This window comes from Pseudopipra pipra, chromosome 10 (genome assembly GCF_036250125.1).
Source record: "Pseudopipra pipra isolate bDixPip1 chromosome 10, bDixPip1.hap1, whole genome shotgun sequence".
Lineage (NCBI taxonomy): Eukaryota > Metazoa > Chordata > Aves > Passeriformes > Pipridae > Pseudopipra > Pseudopipra pipra.
In genome coordinates, this window is record NC_087558.1 from 8,763,726 (window position 1) to 8,780,745 (window position 17,020).

At 40.1% G+C, this 17,020-nt stretch overlaps 2 protein-coding genes across 5 annotated transcripts in view; one reads left to right on the top strand and one right to left on the bottom strand.

The window, feature by feature from the left end:
- Positions 1-17,020, top strand: part of LOC135419513 (sentrin-specific protease 5-like) — a 204,831-nt gene that overhangs the window by 24,018 nt on the left and 163,793 nt on the right. The window lies entirely within an intron of this gene.
- HRG (histidine rich glycoprotein) lies at positions 2,200-12,371 on the bottom strand. Of its 4 annotated transcripts, none has more exons than XM_064665977.1 (8): positions 12,076-12,371; positions 8,526-8,633; positions 7,456-7,543; positions 6,771-6,937; positions 4,985-5,101; positions 4,202-4,288; positions 3,296-3,590; positions 2,200-3,217 (listed from the first exon to the last, which is right to left on the bottom strand). In XM_064665977.1, the coding sequence occupies exons 1-8, from the start codon at positions 12,271-12,273 to the stop codon at positions 2,667-2,669; spliced, it is 1,611 nt and encodes a 536-aa protein (XP_064522047.1). In that variant the 5' UTR covers positions 12,274-12,371; the 3' UTR covers positions 2,200-2,666. The 4 variants fall into 4 exon arrangements, with proteins under 4 accessions (XP_064522047.1, XP_064522046.1, XP_064522045.1 ...); XM_064665976.1 differs by having other exon boundaries at positions 2,200-3,187; positions 3,227-3,590; XM_064665975.1 differs by having other exon boundaries at positions 2,200-3,587.

The window sequence follows — 17,020 nt, forward strand, 5'->3', positions numbered from 1 at the left end:
GTTCTGCACAACAACTTTATAAATTTTGTAGATCTGTTCAGTGTTCAAACTGCAGTAGTTCTGAGAACTGTAGCTCTCAGGACATGTTTGAAAAAAGTCTTTGGACAGATGCATATGGTTGAATGTCACGTAAGTCTTCAACAACACTTGATAAATGTTGTCCTTCGCAGCACTCTTGGAGATGTCCATCTCTGCTGCCATGCAGAGACTGCCTTTGCACCATGGATTAGTCAGTCCATGGGGCTTTGTTACCATTACAGATATGTGACACCAAAGAAAAAAGGATTAAACAGTGTTGCCTGTGTCTGGCAGAGCCAGGATTAGAGCTGGCTGAGAACATCTGGTGCTTTTCTCCAGTGTTTGGCACCACATAGCTCTTCTTTGGATTTATGAACACCTTGGGATTGCCTCGGCTCCTGTGTTCCAGCTGTGTCTTGCTGTATTTGGTTTGCGTGGCAAGGTTTTGGTAGCAAGGGGCTACAGGGCTCACTTCTGTGAGAAGCTGCTGGAAGCTTCTCCTATGTCTGACAGAGCCTGTGCCAGCTGGCTCCAAGATGGATCCAGTTCTGGCCAGGACTGAGCCTGTCAGCAGTGGTGGTAGTTCCTCTGGGATAACGGAGTGGAGAAGGGGAAAAAAAGAACCAGGGAAGAGCAATAGCAGAGAGAGGAGTGAGAATATGTGAGAAAAAACTACACAAACACCATCAGTGAAGATGGAGTGGGAGGAGGTGCTGCAGGTGCTGGAGCAGAGATTTCCTGCAGCCTATGGGGCAGACCATGGTAAGACAGGCTGTCCCCCTACAGCTCATGGAGGTTAGTGGTAGAGCAGGGATCCACCAGAGCACATGGATTCCCCGTGGAGGCTATGATCCTGTGGGAAGCTTGTGCTGGAGCAGGTTTGCTGTCAGGACTTGTGACCCTGGAGGGGACCCTCTCTGGAACAATTTGTTCCTAAAGGACTGTATATTGTGGAAAGGACCGACACTGTAGCGGTTCATGGAGGACTGTGTCCAGGGGGAAGGATCCCAGGATGGAGCAAGGGAAAGACTGTAAGAAGTCCTGCTCCTGAGGAAGAAGGAGTGGCAGACACAACATGTGGTGAGCTGACTGCAACTCCCATTCCCATCCCTCTGCACTGCTTGAGGAGAGGAGGCAGACATAACTGGGAGTAAAGTTAAGCCTGAGAAAAAGGTTGGGGTGGGGAAAAGGTGTATTAAAGATTTATTTGTCGTGATCTAACTCTGGTTTGATTGGTAATAGATTAAACCAATTTCCCCAAGTATAGACTGTCCATGATAGTATTCAGTGAGTGATCTCTCTCTGTCCTTACCTTGACCTGTGAGCTTTCTGTTGTAGTTTCTGTCCCCTGTCTGTCTGAGGAGAGCAGTGATAGAACAGCTTTGGTGGGCACCTTGCGTCCAGCCAGGGTCAACCCACCACACTTGCTACAAGTTTTGATTAAAGAAAATGACCTGTAGTAGAGACTATGGATAAACTGTGCCAGAAATAAGATTGTTTATACATGTTGACAGACTTCTAAAAGTTAGTCAGTCTTCACTCGGTTACTCTGCGTACCCATTTGTTTCTTTTCCTTCAATGTAACCCTAAGACTGTTTTTCACTTTATGTTGTTAAAGAGCTATTTTGAGGATGAAATTACTAATTTTTTGAGATTAATCCCAAGTTCTTGCTTATGAGATAGGTGTTCTGAACCAGCTCACTGGGGTCCTGGGACTGTCAGAATGGATCAACCTTGATCTGGGCTGGAGTATAAAGAGGCACCACTATTCTTGCTTCCTGCTCCTCCCAACTCAGTTTCCATTGAGGAAGGTTCAGTGATAAAGAAAACATTTACATGAAAGAGTTATTACATGCATCTGCTTTCCTCTTCCCCTGAGAGCAATTATGAGCTATTTGAAAAGGGCTGTCCTTGACTGCAGTATTTCTGGGTATCACCACCAGCAGCTGTAGCAATGGAAGCACCTGTGTGGGCCACCCTGCAGTGTGAGACTGCAAGTCATTAACTGTTCTCAGACCTTTTCTAGGTAAAGGTGGTAACCCAAACACCATTAGTGAATTTATGCTAGAGTTTGCTTCATGGATGTTTAAATAGCTTAGTAGTTTAATATAATTTATTAGTTTAATATTAATAGCTAAAAATCGATAGTAAAAAAAAAAAAAAAGACAAAACTTAGGCAACTTTGTCAAGAAAAAAATTCTTGCATATTTTTATTTTTTTTTAGTTTGTATAAAGCATGAATGTAGTGCCATGGATCACTTTTTGTGGAAGGCAGTCAAATTTCCTCTGGTCAGATTCCTCTGAGAAGTACATTATAATTATGAATGATGACAAAATTAAAGATTTTAGGTGGTAGTTTTCACTATTAGGGAATTTTCCTTTTAGTTAGAACTGAAGGAACACTGTTTACTGGTGAGTTTTTTACCCATTCACAATATCTGAGAGACTCAGAATTTTGAGCCTTTCAGTCACAGTGGAGCCTGAGATAGCCAGAATGAAGACGCAATTTGGAATACTTCATGATTCTTTTCAGTGCTTCTCCTCCCTAGAAATTGAATGCTTTCCCCCTTCTCCCTGTGCTGTTTTCATTCATTGAAGAACTGCCATTGGCCCTGCAACTCTCAAGCCAGGAACATCTTTCTCTGGGGTCATAAAGGAGAATTTTCTGCCATGAAGCTCTGGGGAAATAACGGCAAAATTTTTGGAAGAACAAGTTTGGGTTTTCCTGGGCATGATTCTGATTGTGTAGGGTGATATGGAAAACCTGGATCTTCTGGCATCTCCTCTAGTCCTTCACCAGTGCTGGAAGAGTGAGTGTTGAACTGGGATAGCTCAAGGAAGTTTGCACTGGGAGGTGTGAGGGAATCCTGCTGATTTAGAACTGGAATGCGATAGATAGTTCCTGTCATGTGGCATGGAAAATACTTTCCTGACATGCTTGTCTTGTTGCAGTGATGTCTGTAATGGTGATGACAGTGATGAGGAGGGTGTCCTGGATGTGGTCCATGATGGTGAGGAGGATGGGGGTGATCTGGTCCGTGAGGAGGAGGAGGGGGAGGAGGACAGTGTGGTCCATGAGGAGGAGGAGGACAGTGTGGTCCATGATGGTGACGAGGATGGGGGTGATGTGGTCCACGATGGTGAGGAGGATGAGGGTGATCTGGTCCATGAGGAGGAGGGGGAGGAGGAGGACAGTGTGGTCCATGAGGAGGAGGAGGGGGAGGAGGACAGTGTGGTCCATGAGGAGGGGGAGGAGGACAGTGTGGTCCGTGAGGAGGAGGAGGAGGGGGAGGAGGACAGTGTGGTCCATGAGGAGGGGGAGGAGGACAGTGTGGTCCATGATGGTGAGGAGGATGGTGATGACCTGGTTCATCATGGGGAGGAGGGAGAGAAGAAGGAGCAGGTCCTTCATGGCTGTCTTGATCTTCCTTGCTGAACTTGTGATTACGCTCAGGGTCTTCAGGTCTGGGCTGAGAAGAGGGTCTGTGATGATGTCTGTGACCAAAATGATGACGGAAATGGGGATGTCTGTGTGGTTTTCCACCTTTGCCTCTTTTCCCAAAGCCAAGCTGCTGTTTATAAAAACACCAGGGAAGGAAGTATTAAGTCAGATGTTGATAGGACAGAAGTGATGAGAAAGAGAGAGGTGGGAGTTAGTAGGTCTGCGTTTATAGCTCTGATGATCTTTAAGGAAAAAACCTTCATTTTTTTCAAGATAGAAGGAGTAGATGAAAAAATACCAAATTACTGAAAATCTTCTGGAAATAGTACACCATATCAAAATTATATAACCAGCTGAGAAACATTTATGTTGGATCAAAACAAAATGAAATCCACATTAAAGTAGCTATTGTAATATAAACTGTAATACCAAATATGATAAAGATCATCTCCCCTTCTCTTGCTTTCTAAAATTCCTTTGAGCTTGTTTGCCAGTCTTTACTCTCTTAAACTAAGTCAAGTGATTGACCTGAGAGAAGACTTGGAGGGAGTAGTAGATGAATTCCAATTCATCTTCTGATTGACCTCAAAGGTCAATCGGTCCCAACATGCTGCATCACACCCAGGCAATAATAAATTGGCATAAACAACTGTTACAATCATCTGCCAGCATGGACTAAGCGAGGTTGCTGTAACCTGCACGAGGATATAGCGAGAGATGTGTCCACAAGTGAGTACATACCCAGGGATGGTAGATTTCACAACTTATATCTGTTCCATCAGGTTCATCTGTATCACTTATAACTCTTGCTGTGCAGAATCCCATGTGCTAAGCAAAAGAAAAGGAAAAAAGAACTGCAACGTACATCTGGGTTCTTGTGATGGAGTTAATAGAAGCTACTGAAAGTTCAACATTTTACAAGTGAGGCTGGTTCCCTCGACACCTAAGTGTGTTCACATAGATTTCCAGGTTTTTGTTTCATTCCTTCAATTAATTTCTGGGAAATATTTTTTTCTGAAGTTATGAGACCTTGCTTAACTGTTTCTTTGGTATAGACTATTATGGTAATGGGAAAGTGGGATGAGGAGAATACTTTGATATTTATCTGCAGACAAACTTGATTTATATAATCTACTCTCCATTCCTCTGCAGTAGAGGAGAAAAAAGTAACCCTGAGCTCACCGGGATGACATAAGACATGTGTATTAGTGTAAAAGTTTTTATGAACATAGCATGGATGATTTGCTAGGGGTTAGCCACAATATGAATGCAAAAGCCAGACACAACCTGAAAAGCCCTAGGCCTCTAATGTGCCAGAGTCCAGTTACATTTAGATCTGAGAGTTCAAACTGTCTCATTATAAAATAAAAAGGAGCAGCTATAAAATTAGGATCTGGGCTTGGACACGCTGGATCTTTAATTTTGAGTTTGGGTTCATGGTTATAAGAAACATTTGGAAATATATTGGTAAAATCTTCCTGGTCCCATCCATTGTATCAGTTCTTATTCTAAAACTTTACTTACAGCATGCCAGTCATGGAGAAAATCACAATCCAGTGCCTGATCTTCTTGCTGCACAGTTTTGGAACAGTTGGTCTCCTTTATAGAGAATCCTAAAATATGACCTTCCCGGGAGCCAATCTGAAACCAAGAGGTCAAACAAGAAACAGTAACTAAGTAAGTGTATTTAAAATCCTGTAATTTTCAAAGGAACCGTATTTCATCGTGTTGTCAAAATCCCATCTAGGTCATGCTTTCCTTTCCTGTCCTGTTCAAATACACATATTCAGTGAGGAAAACAGGTTAGATAATTTATACCTTACTTTCCTCCCACCCTCACAAGTTCCAGAAATGCTTGCTTTAATTCTTTGTCTAGTATGTGTGTGTTATAAAAGCTGTTACTTTTACAGCCTGTGTTTTTAGGCAGTAGTGTCCTTAGAGTCCTCCTGAAACTGAACTGCTGTTCCTGTGAAAATAGAGAAATCTACTGGATGGCAACCACCCCTTTCCAGTGATGGAGGTGCAGAGTATTACAGTTCTGATGTTAATTTGGGGAGAAACCTGTGAGATTGTTGCTTTCTTTCATGGCAGGGGTGTTATTCATAGAGAAAGCATTACTCCATACGAATATGGGAGAAGGCCTTTGTGATCCTATTAAAATCCATAAGGAGGTGTTTCATTTTAATTTCCAACTGTAACAGTACTTTATTTCAAGTCTGTGTTAAAGGTGTCCATAGCATGTGTGTGCACACAAGTTTCACTAGTTTAACTAAACTGGTTAAAAGTGGATGCTCATACTTTATGGTAATTCATAGTTTCTGAGTGTTGTGCAGTCTGTTAAAATCCAGTGGTACAATCTAAAGTGTCCATGTAGCTGAAAACAAAGTGTTTGGGGAGAAATGCATGAATCCAGGCAATCTGGAAACAGCCACTTGCTAAATGGGAGTGGGGGTATATCCTGCATGGGGCTACAGTGTGGAACACTGTCAGGTTTCTGAGCAATATTAAAAGCTGCAGGGAGGTGGGGTTGGCCTGCTGTAATTTAGGCAGTTTCCAAGATCAACATGTGTTATGGTAGGGGCTGTGGGACTTCATTACAGAGGTGTCCTGAGCTGACACACATTGGCAGAATGATCCTGTGCTGTTTCAGTAAATGCCTCCAGTATCTACCACCAAAAATTTTGGTGCTGTGAGGGTTATACTTCAAATCAGCCAAGGTATAAGTCTTCATGTCAACATCACTCAAATATGGAGTTATTTACCAGAGCCAGAAGTTCTTCAAGAGGTACAGCATAGATACAAATTCACCTCCTATCCCAAAGAGCTGTCAGTGCTGCTTTGCTTTGCAGCAGAGAGTCAAAATGACTTCTGAATTTCCACTGTGTGTTGTACCCCTGAGCTAAATATTCTAAGAGTAAAAAATTATTTGTCTTCATTTGACAAAATGTGTGACTATGATAATACACAATTGTCCATCTAGAAGTCTGGTCAGTAGTAAATAAACTCATGTGTGTTAGGATAAGATAGGTAAATAGGCATTCAAAATTAAAATATGCACACAAAGAAGGTTTTGAATTTTGAATGCTGTCACACTGCCATAGCTTTTAGTGAATAAGAAATCCTTTTGCTTTCACATGCCTAAATTGAAGTTGATGACAAGTCTTTGCAGAAGTAGGACTTTCAATTTTAAGCAGATGATTTGTGCTGGTAGGTCTGTTCCTAGAAGGATTTGAGCTCTGGTCCCATGGTTTTGGAGCTGCTCACAAAATTTTGTCATTTATAAGTAATTCTAGGACAAAATGCCACTTACCATCTTTAAAACCCTTTCAACTTTGTCCACAGCGAAGTAGTTTGTGTGGTTACCTTCAATCTTGAATTTCTTCAGGGCCTTTGTAGCAATATCTTTATGTTGCTCTGTGACTTCTAAGACTTCGATTTTCACAGGACAATCTTTGCACTCTAATAAATCAGGTGGAACTGTAAAAACAGAGAATTTACTAATATTGTAGTGGATATTAATACTCTTGGGAGTGTCCCTGTGCCTTTAATGTGAACTCATAATGAGAAAGTGGAATGCAGCATTTCTTTGGAAGTGAAATACCTGTCCCTCACTCTACAAATATGGATTTGTCATGTAACATGAAAAAACCCCAAACCCATGAAAATGAATATTCTTATAAATCTTTTAGCTACACCTTAGAATCTTACCACCCCAGATGGGCATTCTTTCCAAGTTTACATTTGTTCTGATATTCATTATGATGTTTTGGTGGACTGGAATGGTGATATCATCTGACATCAATAAAGTCTGGTTTAGAAGAGTAGGGTAACCTTAATTCTATTACTCATTCTTAACATTCCATTTGAATTATCTAAAATATGAATTGCAAGCAGATGAATGAATCTGTTACGGTTACCATACACTAGTGGTGCACAGGCTGTGGTACTAGGGCTGGTTTGAGGTATGTGTTGGCTTACAACAGTGGTTATTTTACCTGGACTTAATGTACAATTAAATCCATATAGTTGAGGTTCCTTCAGCAGATGGTTTGTATATGTGATAATCTTACATTGCCCAAAGTCCTGAGAGGAAAAAAGAATACATGATTATGATGTTATTTTCACTGGATTTAATTGGATGTAGGTGATCATAGAAATTATACCTGCTTTTAATGTGCGGTACCTCCAAGAATAACAGATGTGGTCATTAATGGAATGTTTGATCTGGTACCACTCAAAATTTGTCTTCAGATAAAATGGGATCTCCCTTTACAAGAGCCTTTATTTTAATTCTCAGAGTGCATGGCTGAGTAGACAATGGAAAACTGAACCAGCCTCCTCAGCCATCCTAATACTTATTTACAGTAAGATAATACTAGTTACCAGGGGAGGTTAGAATGTCAGGTTCATAAATCTTTATTAAAAGGTGGATGGACCTTTTCTTCCATTCCTTTTCCCCATCTTAAGAAAAAGAGTAAATGCCTTCTCTTCTCTCCTCATGGCCTTCCTGCTCTGTCTTTTGTTGTAGTAATACTACTCTCCTATTTAAATAAAGTTTTGGACTGGGAGTTCTCATCCCAGACTGCCTCATTGGACTAGAAAAAAAGAAAGGGCAAGTGTTGCTGTATGTCATTCGTGTACTGACACTACCAATATTTCACATTGTCATACCACAAATGCTATGACAGAAAACTGACAAAATACACCGCTGGTATTTCTGGCTCATATACTAGGAACATGCTTAAAAAATAATTTCCAGTGCCCTTTAGTTGTCAGCAAATTACCCTTAAAACATAAGTTCTGCTACAAGCAGTGGAATGTGGAGGATAGTTCCTTTGAGACTACTAGTTAAATAAAGCTACACTTATTTGAAGAGTCAACCCCTTTCCAAGCCTTTAGCTTATGTTTAACAACTCTAGAATTAAATAGATTTTATTTTAGAATAAGCCATATTAAAGCTCAGTCTTCACTTAGAGATTTTGTGACACAAATTTCTGGGCAGTTGAGATGAAGATGAAGTTAATGCATTACTGGTGTATGACTCGGTGTGGGTACCATTACTTGCCATGGGATACGTGTCACTGTATTCGCAGGACTCCCAGTGTTTTCTGGATAAGACAGGGCACTCGGTTTCCAGCACATCCAAAGTTAGGTAGAGGACTGATGAATTTCTCTGGAAGAGACGTGCGAGAAAAAAGAGTTTGTAGACAAGAAGTTTGATCTGAAAGAAACTTTTTTTAAGGTTGATACGTTTAATCTTTAATGAAGCTTCTCCAGTTCTCTAGTAAGGTTTTTCTGAGCTGACAAGTGTAGAAAGGGTTCAGGCTGGAAGGGAGCTTTGGAGGTCATCTTGCCCAGCCACTTGCTCAAGGCAAAGCTAAAACTTCAAAGTTTCAGCTGCATTCTGTGTATCACCAAGACAGACGTTCCACAACCTCTCTGGGCCATTCCAGTACTTAACCATTTTCTCAGTGATTTTTTTTTAGTCTTATATCTATTCAGAATTTCCCTTCCTGCGACTGTAACTGTTGCCTCTTATCCTCTTGTTGAGACCTTGTGAGAAGAGTCTGTTGTTCACCTGGCATTCATCAAGTAGGGAAAATGTCAGTGTTAAAAAGTTGCCATTCCCTCTTTTTGATTTTCACATAGAACATTGTTCTATTAGGACATCAGTTGTGTAGGCAGCCAATTACGTAGCTACATCCATTTCAAATTACTTTAGTAATCAGATAGTCTTTCAGAACTTTGCTTCCTGATCAGTTTATTCAAGGAGTGATGCAACAAAGCTGTAATAATCCCAACAAAGTCAGGAGCCTTAGCTCTGAAATTCTTCTAGTATATTCTATCTCCTGAGCGAATAGGATGAAGAATTAAAATTTGAATTTGGCTGCCAGTGTAATGGGATGTGGTGCTAAGAATTTTTTGTGGCCCACAGAAGCAGTTTTTTATTTTTCTGCAGGGGAATGAATCTTAATTCACATTTGGAATGAATTATTTAAGCTTCATTCAGCCCTTGTATGGACATTCAGAATGAACACATACGTATTTTATTTTGTCATTTAGATAAAATCATGCAAAGCCCTTCACTGTGAATAAATGTCCTCAGGATTTATGAGGTTTCATCCATTCAGGTTCCTTTTTCAATATTTCTGTACAGACGAGACCTTGAGAAAGAATTGCTGCAGTCTAGTGTGATATTTTTAATAATGAGAGTTCACCAGTGTCATGTTAAACACTAGTTTTGCAGTATACATATATCTTACTGTTGTCTCTAATTTTAAAATAGAGGTTAGGTGGATTGCACAAAGACATATGTTGTTCAGTGGCAGAATTGGGAAAAGAATAAAATTGTCCTGAACACATATCCTGCCCACTAGCCACATGTTTATTCTCTGCTTAGGGGTAGTTAGTACTTCTATTTTATTTTATAAATCTCAATAATTTCAAACTGCTTGTCAACATATTGTTAAAATTCAGACAGAGAACAGAGACAGTGAGAAACACTATTTTCTGATTAGTATTTGTGGAATTGCACTGAACAGAAAGGTAAGATAGTTAAGACGTCTTTTGTGAAACGTGCTGTTCACTAGGAATCCTCTAAAACTGAAATGACAAAATATGTGATGCACTTTGTCGTCCAAACTTGTGAAATGCTGAAAAAGCCAATTCATCCCTGGCAAATACTTATTTTCTTCAGCAGAAAGCATTTGGATTCACTAAAGCCTAAAGCAGATCTTGGGTAACATTAAATCTCTACCTCCAAATATACAGTAGAAAATTCCTCTGTTCATCTGCTGGATAGCTCTTGGGGGGAAAAGCAAAATTCTTACATGGTGCCTTCTTGGTTGTTTTAAAAGCATCTTGGGCACTACACAAGCCTAGAACTGTTCTGTTGTGGATACTTGAGTATCTTATGCTTCTAGAACTCCCATGTAAACCCAGTACAGATCTGGCTGCTGGGAATTGCTCTGCTTAGGTTTTTGAGAGGGCTGATGTGATAGACCCGATGCACACTATTGCATGGACGTAAGAAAAATAATGTTTTTGTCTTTTATAAATACATATACATATTTTTATATATATATATTTAATATCATCTTGGCAATGGAGCCAACAAAAGTTCCTGTACAATAGTGTACATGAGCAGTGTGCAGGAAACACATCTAGTGGCTTTGGGTCTGAGAACATACAGAGACCTTACAGGGAGAATTCTTTAGCAGTCAGGTAGATAGGAGGGTCTTTTCTGTTCTTGTAGACTCTATGTGACAGCTGAAGCTGTGGCCCTGGACTGCAAAGACAGCAAAATTCAGTAAGTGTACGAAAGCAACACATAAGCATGGTAGTCCAGTGGTTATAGCATTCATCTGGAAGCGTGAATCCTCAGTGCTGGTCCCTGTTCCAAGTTATGGTTATAGGGTTTATATAGTCAATAATTGCTTAAAATGTAGAAACACTGCGATTTTTCTGTTTAGAAACAACTGTGAGTTTTGTCATTTATCCAATGAATTTTGCATGTCTTACTGCCCAGTAGCTCCACTTCACAGGAGTGGCACACACATTGCTGCATGGCAGCAGCATTCTTCAGGGACAGGAGACTTGAGGATTGAAATCTCTTAATGCAGAACTTAATGCACTGATTCCTTCCTAGGTGAGCACTTTAACTGCCTGGCTACTGCATAAAACTCAATGCTGTCACTTGCCACATCCTTGTCTTTGAAAAGCAAAATAGTCCATCAGGTTTTTTGAAATTATACCTGAAGACCTGTGGTAACCTGGGTTTTGGGTCACCTCCTGAGCTTTACTTGTCCTAACAGGCAATATTAAGCAGTTTCATCAAAAACTAGCCTGTTTTTCCTTTTGCCATGCTGAGATGTGTAACACACTTCTGAAATGCTGTGTCTGGATGCAACTTCATTGCCAAGCAGCCAAAGGGTACCACATGCATTAGTAAATCTGCCTGTCCGTGGTCTCTTTTACATACTAGTTAAAGAAATTTTGTATTCTGTTGGTTTTTCCACTATCAATTTGTTCTGGCATTTAGGCAATCATTGAGAAAGGCTTATGTATCCTCTTCTAGGAAGCAGAAATAGAAATAGAAAGAAAAAAAGGAAATGACTGCTATGGATTCTCTATCCAGCCCCTCCCCTGTTTTGCAGAGTGGCAACTCCTTTGGCTTTCTCTGCCTTTTTCCCTTCCTGCCAGTTAACCAGCTATCTCCAAAATGAAGATAATAACAAAATACTAGTCTTGCAGGATACATTGGTCTAGTTAATGTTAGACATTCACGGTTTAAAGAAACCTTCCCAATATAAATTTTGAGTATAACATCTGAGACTTGACAACAGACAGGACAGATTAATTTCCAATGTTGTATAAAGCTGTTCAGAGCAACTCTTATGCCAACATCCTGCTGGCCAAGAGAATAGAGGGCATTCAGGATCGTTTGAAATCAAGCTTACGTGCAATAAATCATGCACAAATGAGTACTGAGGTAGTGTAAATCACAGCTGATTCATTGAATTACATCAACATTAAAAGCAATAAACATCAGCTTTTAATGACCTGGGTCATTATTTAAAAATCATGTGTAAATCAGCCTTTAAATTGATACTTACTGTATGTAGTTCATGTGCATCAGCAACACGGAATAAACCAAAAACATAACCATCTCTGCGGTGTTTGTTGACCAAATCCAGGGCCACTCCTGCATGTATTTCAATGGTGTTACAGTCTGCAGGTGTAAAGCTTGCTTTGTTTTGGGCATTAGAACACTGCAGTAGTGTTAGAAAAAAAGCTGAAGCTAGAAGCAGCATTTTGTTTGCAGTTTTAGGTCACTTCTGCCCATGCCCTGATAAAGCCAGCAGTCTGCTTTCAAATCAGAACAGTCCACCAAAGTTAGGAATGCTAAAAGGGCATGGTTTTATATAAATTGAAGTGTCATGTCAGACAGTCATTGCCTTGACCCTGGATTAACATTTGCAAACAGCAAGTAAATGATTATATAGTGATTTAGCAGATTTCGAGGAAAGTGGGCTTTATAATACTCTCTGTACTACTCATCAAAGAGTCTGTGATTCTTTATGCAGGGATTGTGCAATAATGCTTTACTAAGAAAAGTACTTACTTCTAACAGGGTGCTGCTGAGCCTGGCAGTAAGAAGGTGCAACTTATGTGTGCAGGTATTAAATAATCTTGGTCTTCTGTTTACTGTTAAAACAGTTGAACTGAAAATATGCTGAGATATTTGTGGTCAAATTATGGTTCTATCCTTATCCTTGTTTTTACAGATCCTTACCTAGCAGGGAACTAGTGAAAGGGAAACAAGGGAATCACCCAGAGTTGGAAAAGGGATAGAGATCAAGGTGTACTCACAGGCTGATGGTCTGTAGCTTCTTTGTGAGTACCTGCTACTCTTCCAGCTCAAGCAAATTTAGAGGAGACTTCTATCAGCTTTACCTCATTTCAGACTGGAACACAGGAAGGGATTGACTGGCTTAATACCCATGTAATCAAGGCATGGCATGAAGTGATATAAAGCTGCCTTTGCATTCTCAATCTGAGCAGTTTTGTGTGCTCTTTGGCTGTAGTAGCCTTCATAGACTTCTTTAGAGAATTGCTGGTATTTTTTTTTTTGTATTTATTAAAATAATGCATTACAATATTATGATTCATACCTTTCACAGCATACACCAATATCCTCTGCTATGCAGAAAGGAGGAGGTGCTGTCTCATTGTACTCAAAATCTTTTATTCAGGATAGTTTAAGACATCAGTAATTGCTTGTCAGGAAGTGGCTGAAGATGGAATGCAAAATTCAAACACTGAATAAGAAAATACAAAAATTCCATGTGAGTCCAAAATGACAAGGTCAGACTCAGATGAGGAATTTTCCATATCCTGGTTGATGTGAAGGTTGGATTAGCTTCTAACAGAAGAAGGTGCTAGCTGTATAATTGACTTGGGAGCTGGAAGCTGGGTGATCTTTAAGGTCCCTTCCAACTGAAACCATTCTGTGATTCTGTGACTTGGGTTTACATGTTTGACCTTGAAGGGTTTTTTTAGTTACTGTTTGTGACGCATTCAGAAATATAATGGGTAATCATCCTTGACCATTACCTCATTTCATTAACCCTTATTTAAAAAAATTCCACCTTTTAGCATGTCTGGTGTCTAGGAAATCATATTTTAAAATGCATTGAGCTGAAGCAGTGGATTTCTTTTACAGTTAGTTCAGGACACAGTTAACAGTTCTCTGGTAGTAGATAAGCTAAATGGAGCATCTTACAATATTAGAACCAGGGGTACTTAAAACTAGCATGAGTCAGCTGAAAATGGATAAAAATAGTCCCCCCACAATGGGTAGTGAACTTGTGGAACTTGTTGTCACAGAAAGATCTGGAGGCAGACACAATCAGCAGGGGCAGAAATTGCTTAGGATAGTCCATTGGCAGTTGGTCATTCCATGGATCCTAGAAATACTAAGCAGAAAAGTCCTCTTTAAAGTCCTGGGTACAATGATTCTGGGTACTGGAAGAGTTCAAGGGGAATGGTTTACAAAGAGGGGCAGGTTGTGTGTCTCTCCTAACCACAGTTGTCTTTTGCCACTGTGAGAGATGAATACTGGGGTGGATGTACCACTGTTCTAATGAAATAGGGCATTTCTTTTGGTTTTGTTTTTATAAAGTTCCATTAGAGAATTCAGAATCTCTTCTGGAAGATGGCAAAAAAAGCAGTGAAATAAGTGTTGTCTAAATAATCAGAGACATTTGAAATACATCTCATCAGTTAAAAATAATAATTACATCACTGCTGTGTTCCAAATTGCACCTCAATTCATTTATTACAATACTGGTTAATTTTTTCAAATGGGCAGTCATACTGAAGAAAGGCATTGGATTAGATAATTTATAACATAATTCCCTTAGCTGTCTGTTGTTTGCAGATTGTTTGTTCTTTTTTTCCTCTTTTGTTCTGGGCTGTTCATTTTGACACTGATCATTTTCTTGACAGTAGCTTATGTATGTTTTAAATATAAAATAGAAACAGTCTGAATAAACAGTGGAAAATGTACAATTCCTGCAAAACTGACTGTAGAAGTAAAGTAAGATTCTGTTCCCACTCTAGAGAGTTTTGTCCTTGATTTCTTTGGAAAAGAAAGATTGGACTCTATTATTAAAGCACTGCATGGACAAGCACTCCAGGCACAGTAAGAGCAGTTAATTAAATATTGGTTGTATTTAAGTTAGTATAATGTATTTTTATCACTTCTCCTCCAGTTTGGTATCTTTTTAAAAACTTATTTTGTTTTTATATATACTACTTTTAAGTTTTCTGTTTTGCTTTAATGAAGCCATCTCTGTAAACAGATTGCTGGAAGGAATAGGAAGTTTTATCCAAACATGGCATTTCTCATGAGTAGCTTATCAAAACCTTGTTTATGACTTTTACCAAGGCTTGACTTGCAACACTAAGAGGTGATCCACATTCAGACCTTAAGGATATGGTAATAAACATCCATCCTAACCCTCTCCAGAGATCTGGGAGAATACATCAAAAAGAGACTTATCTTCCCCACTTGAAAAACAGCATATGAAATGCTTAATAAATAGAACTTTATTCTAGGGGGATAGGAAAAGGAGAGCTGGCACATAAAGGAGATAATATGCAATAACCAATTACTCTTTTGCTAAAGTACAGCCATAACTATTTACAGATATCCCTGATTTCTTAGGAGGACAGCTGCTATGAGCACTGTTCTCTGCCTTCTGCCGGAGCTCTGCTTTTAAAAATCTATTTGTTTGGCCAAGGATGAGTGTAGGAGAGGGGCAGCCAAGGAATCTAAACAAATACATAGCCAACATATGCATAAATAAGTCAGCAAATCTTCTTCAGTACCTTTTTAATATTACTGTCCTTTTTTTTTTTTGCGTTCATGAGGCCTCACCTACACTCCAAGGTAAAGCCTATCTGATAAAAATGTCAATAGTCCTGGAGGTCACTGACCATTGGTTATCTGTACCTCAATAAAAAACACTGTCCTGGTAAAACTGGAATGTTGTGAAATAAATATCAGACCAGACTTAAGCTGGACATTGCCCAGAGCAAGATATTAATGCATGATATAAGATCAATAAGTGTTGAAAAACTGTGAAACAAAATTGAAAAGCAAATAGAGAATTCCACCCTCTTCTCATCTCCAGTGACTCCATGGAGGGCTTTCTGGTGTTACTGGCCTGTTCTCTGCTGGACAAGGAGAAGCAGCACTTAACAATTTGGTCCTGGGAGAGGAGAAAGCCTTTGGGGTGTGACTGGATGGACATAGGTGTTACTGCCACTGCTTTGCTCAGATTGGGTTGGAGCTGAGACCAGGCCAGAAGATGGAGAGGTTTGGCACTACCTGGGCATGTTTTTAAGAGGACTTGCTGCAGTGCTGTCTCATAGAGTCAAGGTGTGGGGACCAGACACAGAGCACCCTGTGCCATGTGGGTGTACTGGAGGGAGAACACTGCAGTGCTGCCCCACTCACAGATGGCATAAATCTGCTGAATCAGCAGCAGAATTTGAAGTCACGATGACTAAACATTACCAGCTGTTAATAATATCAATGCCATATGGGACTGCCGCAGAATCCAGGTATATGTCCTGAGGACAAAGGAAACACAGAAACTGTACAAATCCAGTCTCCTACTTGCACTTCAAGATTTTAATCTTGGACATCAGTACCAGGACTCAATTATGGTAAACATTGGCAGTGGCCTCAGTGGCATTGAAACTGGGTAGGGGATTCTGTGCTGGACCAGCCACAGCAAATAAAGGCCAAATAACGATCATGACTCTGCACTGACCACTGGTACTTTGTTGATCTGCACTGGGGATACAGTTACTGCTCAGATAAACACACCTTCTGGTGTTTATTTTTAAATCAAAGAAGTCTTTGAACCCAAATTCCATATCTGAGCTAGAGAAAATATTGATTCAAATGTCATTTCTGAGCCTCATCTGAAGAACAAGCTACACAGTATCCAAATGGAATGCTCAAAACTGTGGATCCAGACTTTCTGATATCCCCTCTAACTCCCCCTGCTTATGTTCACACAGTTGTGCTCCAGTTGTGTATGTTCATATAAGCCTCAGTAGTGTCATTAAACTGATGGAGCCTCACTGAGATTAGAATCAACATGCAAACAGTTAATAAAAAGGACCGTGTTCTGAAACAGCAGAAATGGGAAGTGTGGTGAAAAGAGGGGAAAACCGAGCATTTTGAAAATGCCTGGAGTGTGACAGGCTGTTGTCCCAATGCCCTGCCCTCTGGTGCACCAGAGCCAGCTGTGGGTGCTCTGTGCGAGGACATGGAGCAATGCCTGGTGCCCCCAATTTTGGCAAATCAGTGATTCCTGTGCAAGGAGGTAGAACACATTGGTCATGTTAGAGAAACCTGAGCTGGAAAAAGTGAAACTTCCCAAGGGAAAAACAAGGTGCTGTAATTCGATGGCTTGATAAAAAGGGGAATGCTGACGCAGCCTAGAGCTCCAACTGCAATAAGAATTGGATAGAATTTGA

Bases quoted from the DNA above. Each gene is read 5' to 3' on its own strand.
- HRG (XM_064665974.1), bottom strand. From the start codon at position 12,273: ATGCTGCTTCTAGCTTCAGCTTTTTTTCTAACACTACTGCAGTGTTCT. The intron at 8,634-12,075 runs GTAAGTATCAAT...CGTCTCTTCCAG, and splicing joins ATGCACATGAACTACATACA to AGAAATTCATCAGTCCTCTA. The intron at 4,289-4,984 runs GTAAGTAAAGTT...TCTTTTGCTTAG, and splicing joins TTCTCCATGACTGGCATGCT to CACATGGGATTCTGCACAGC.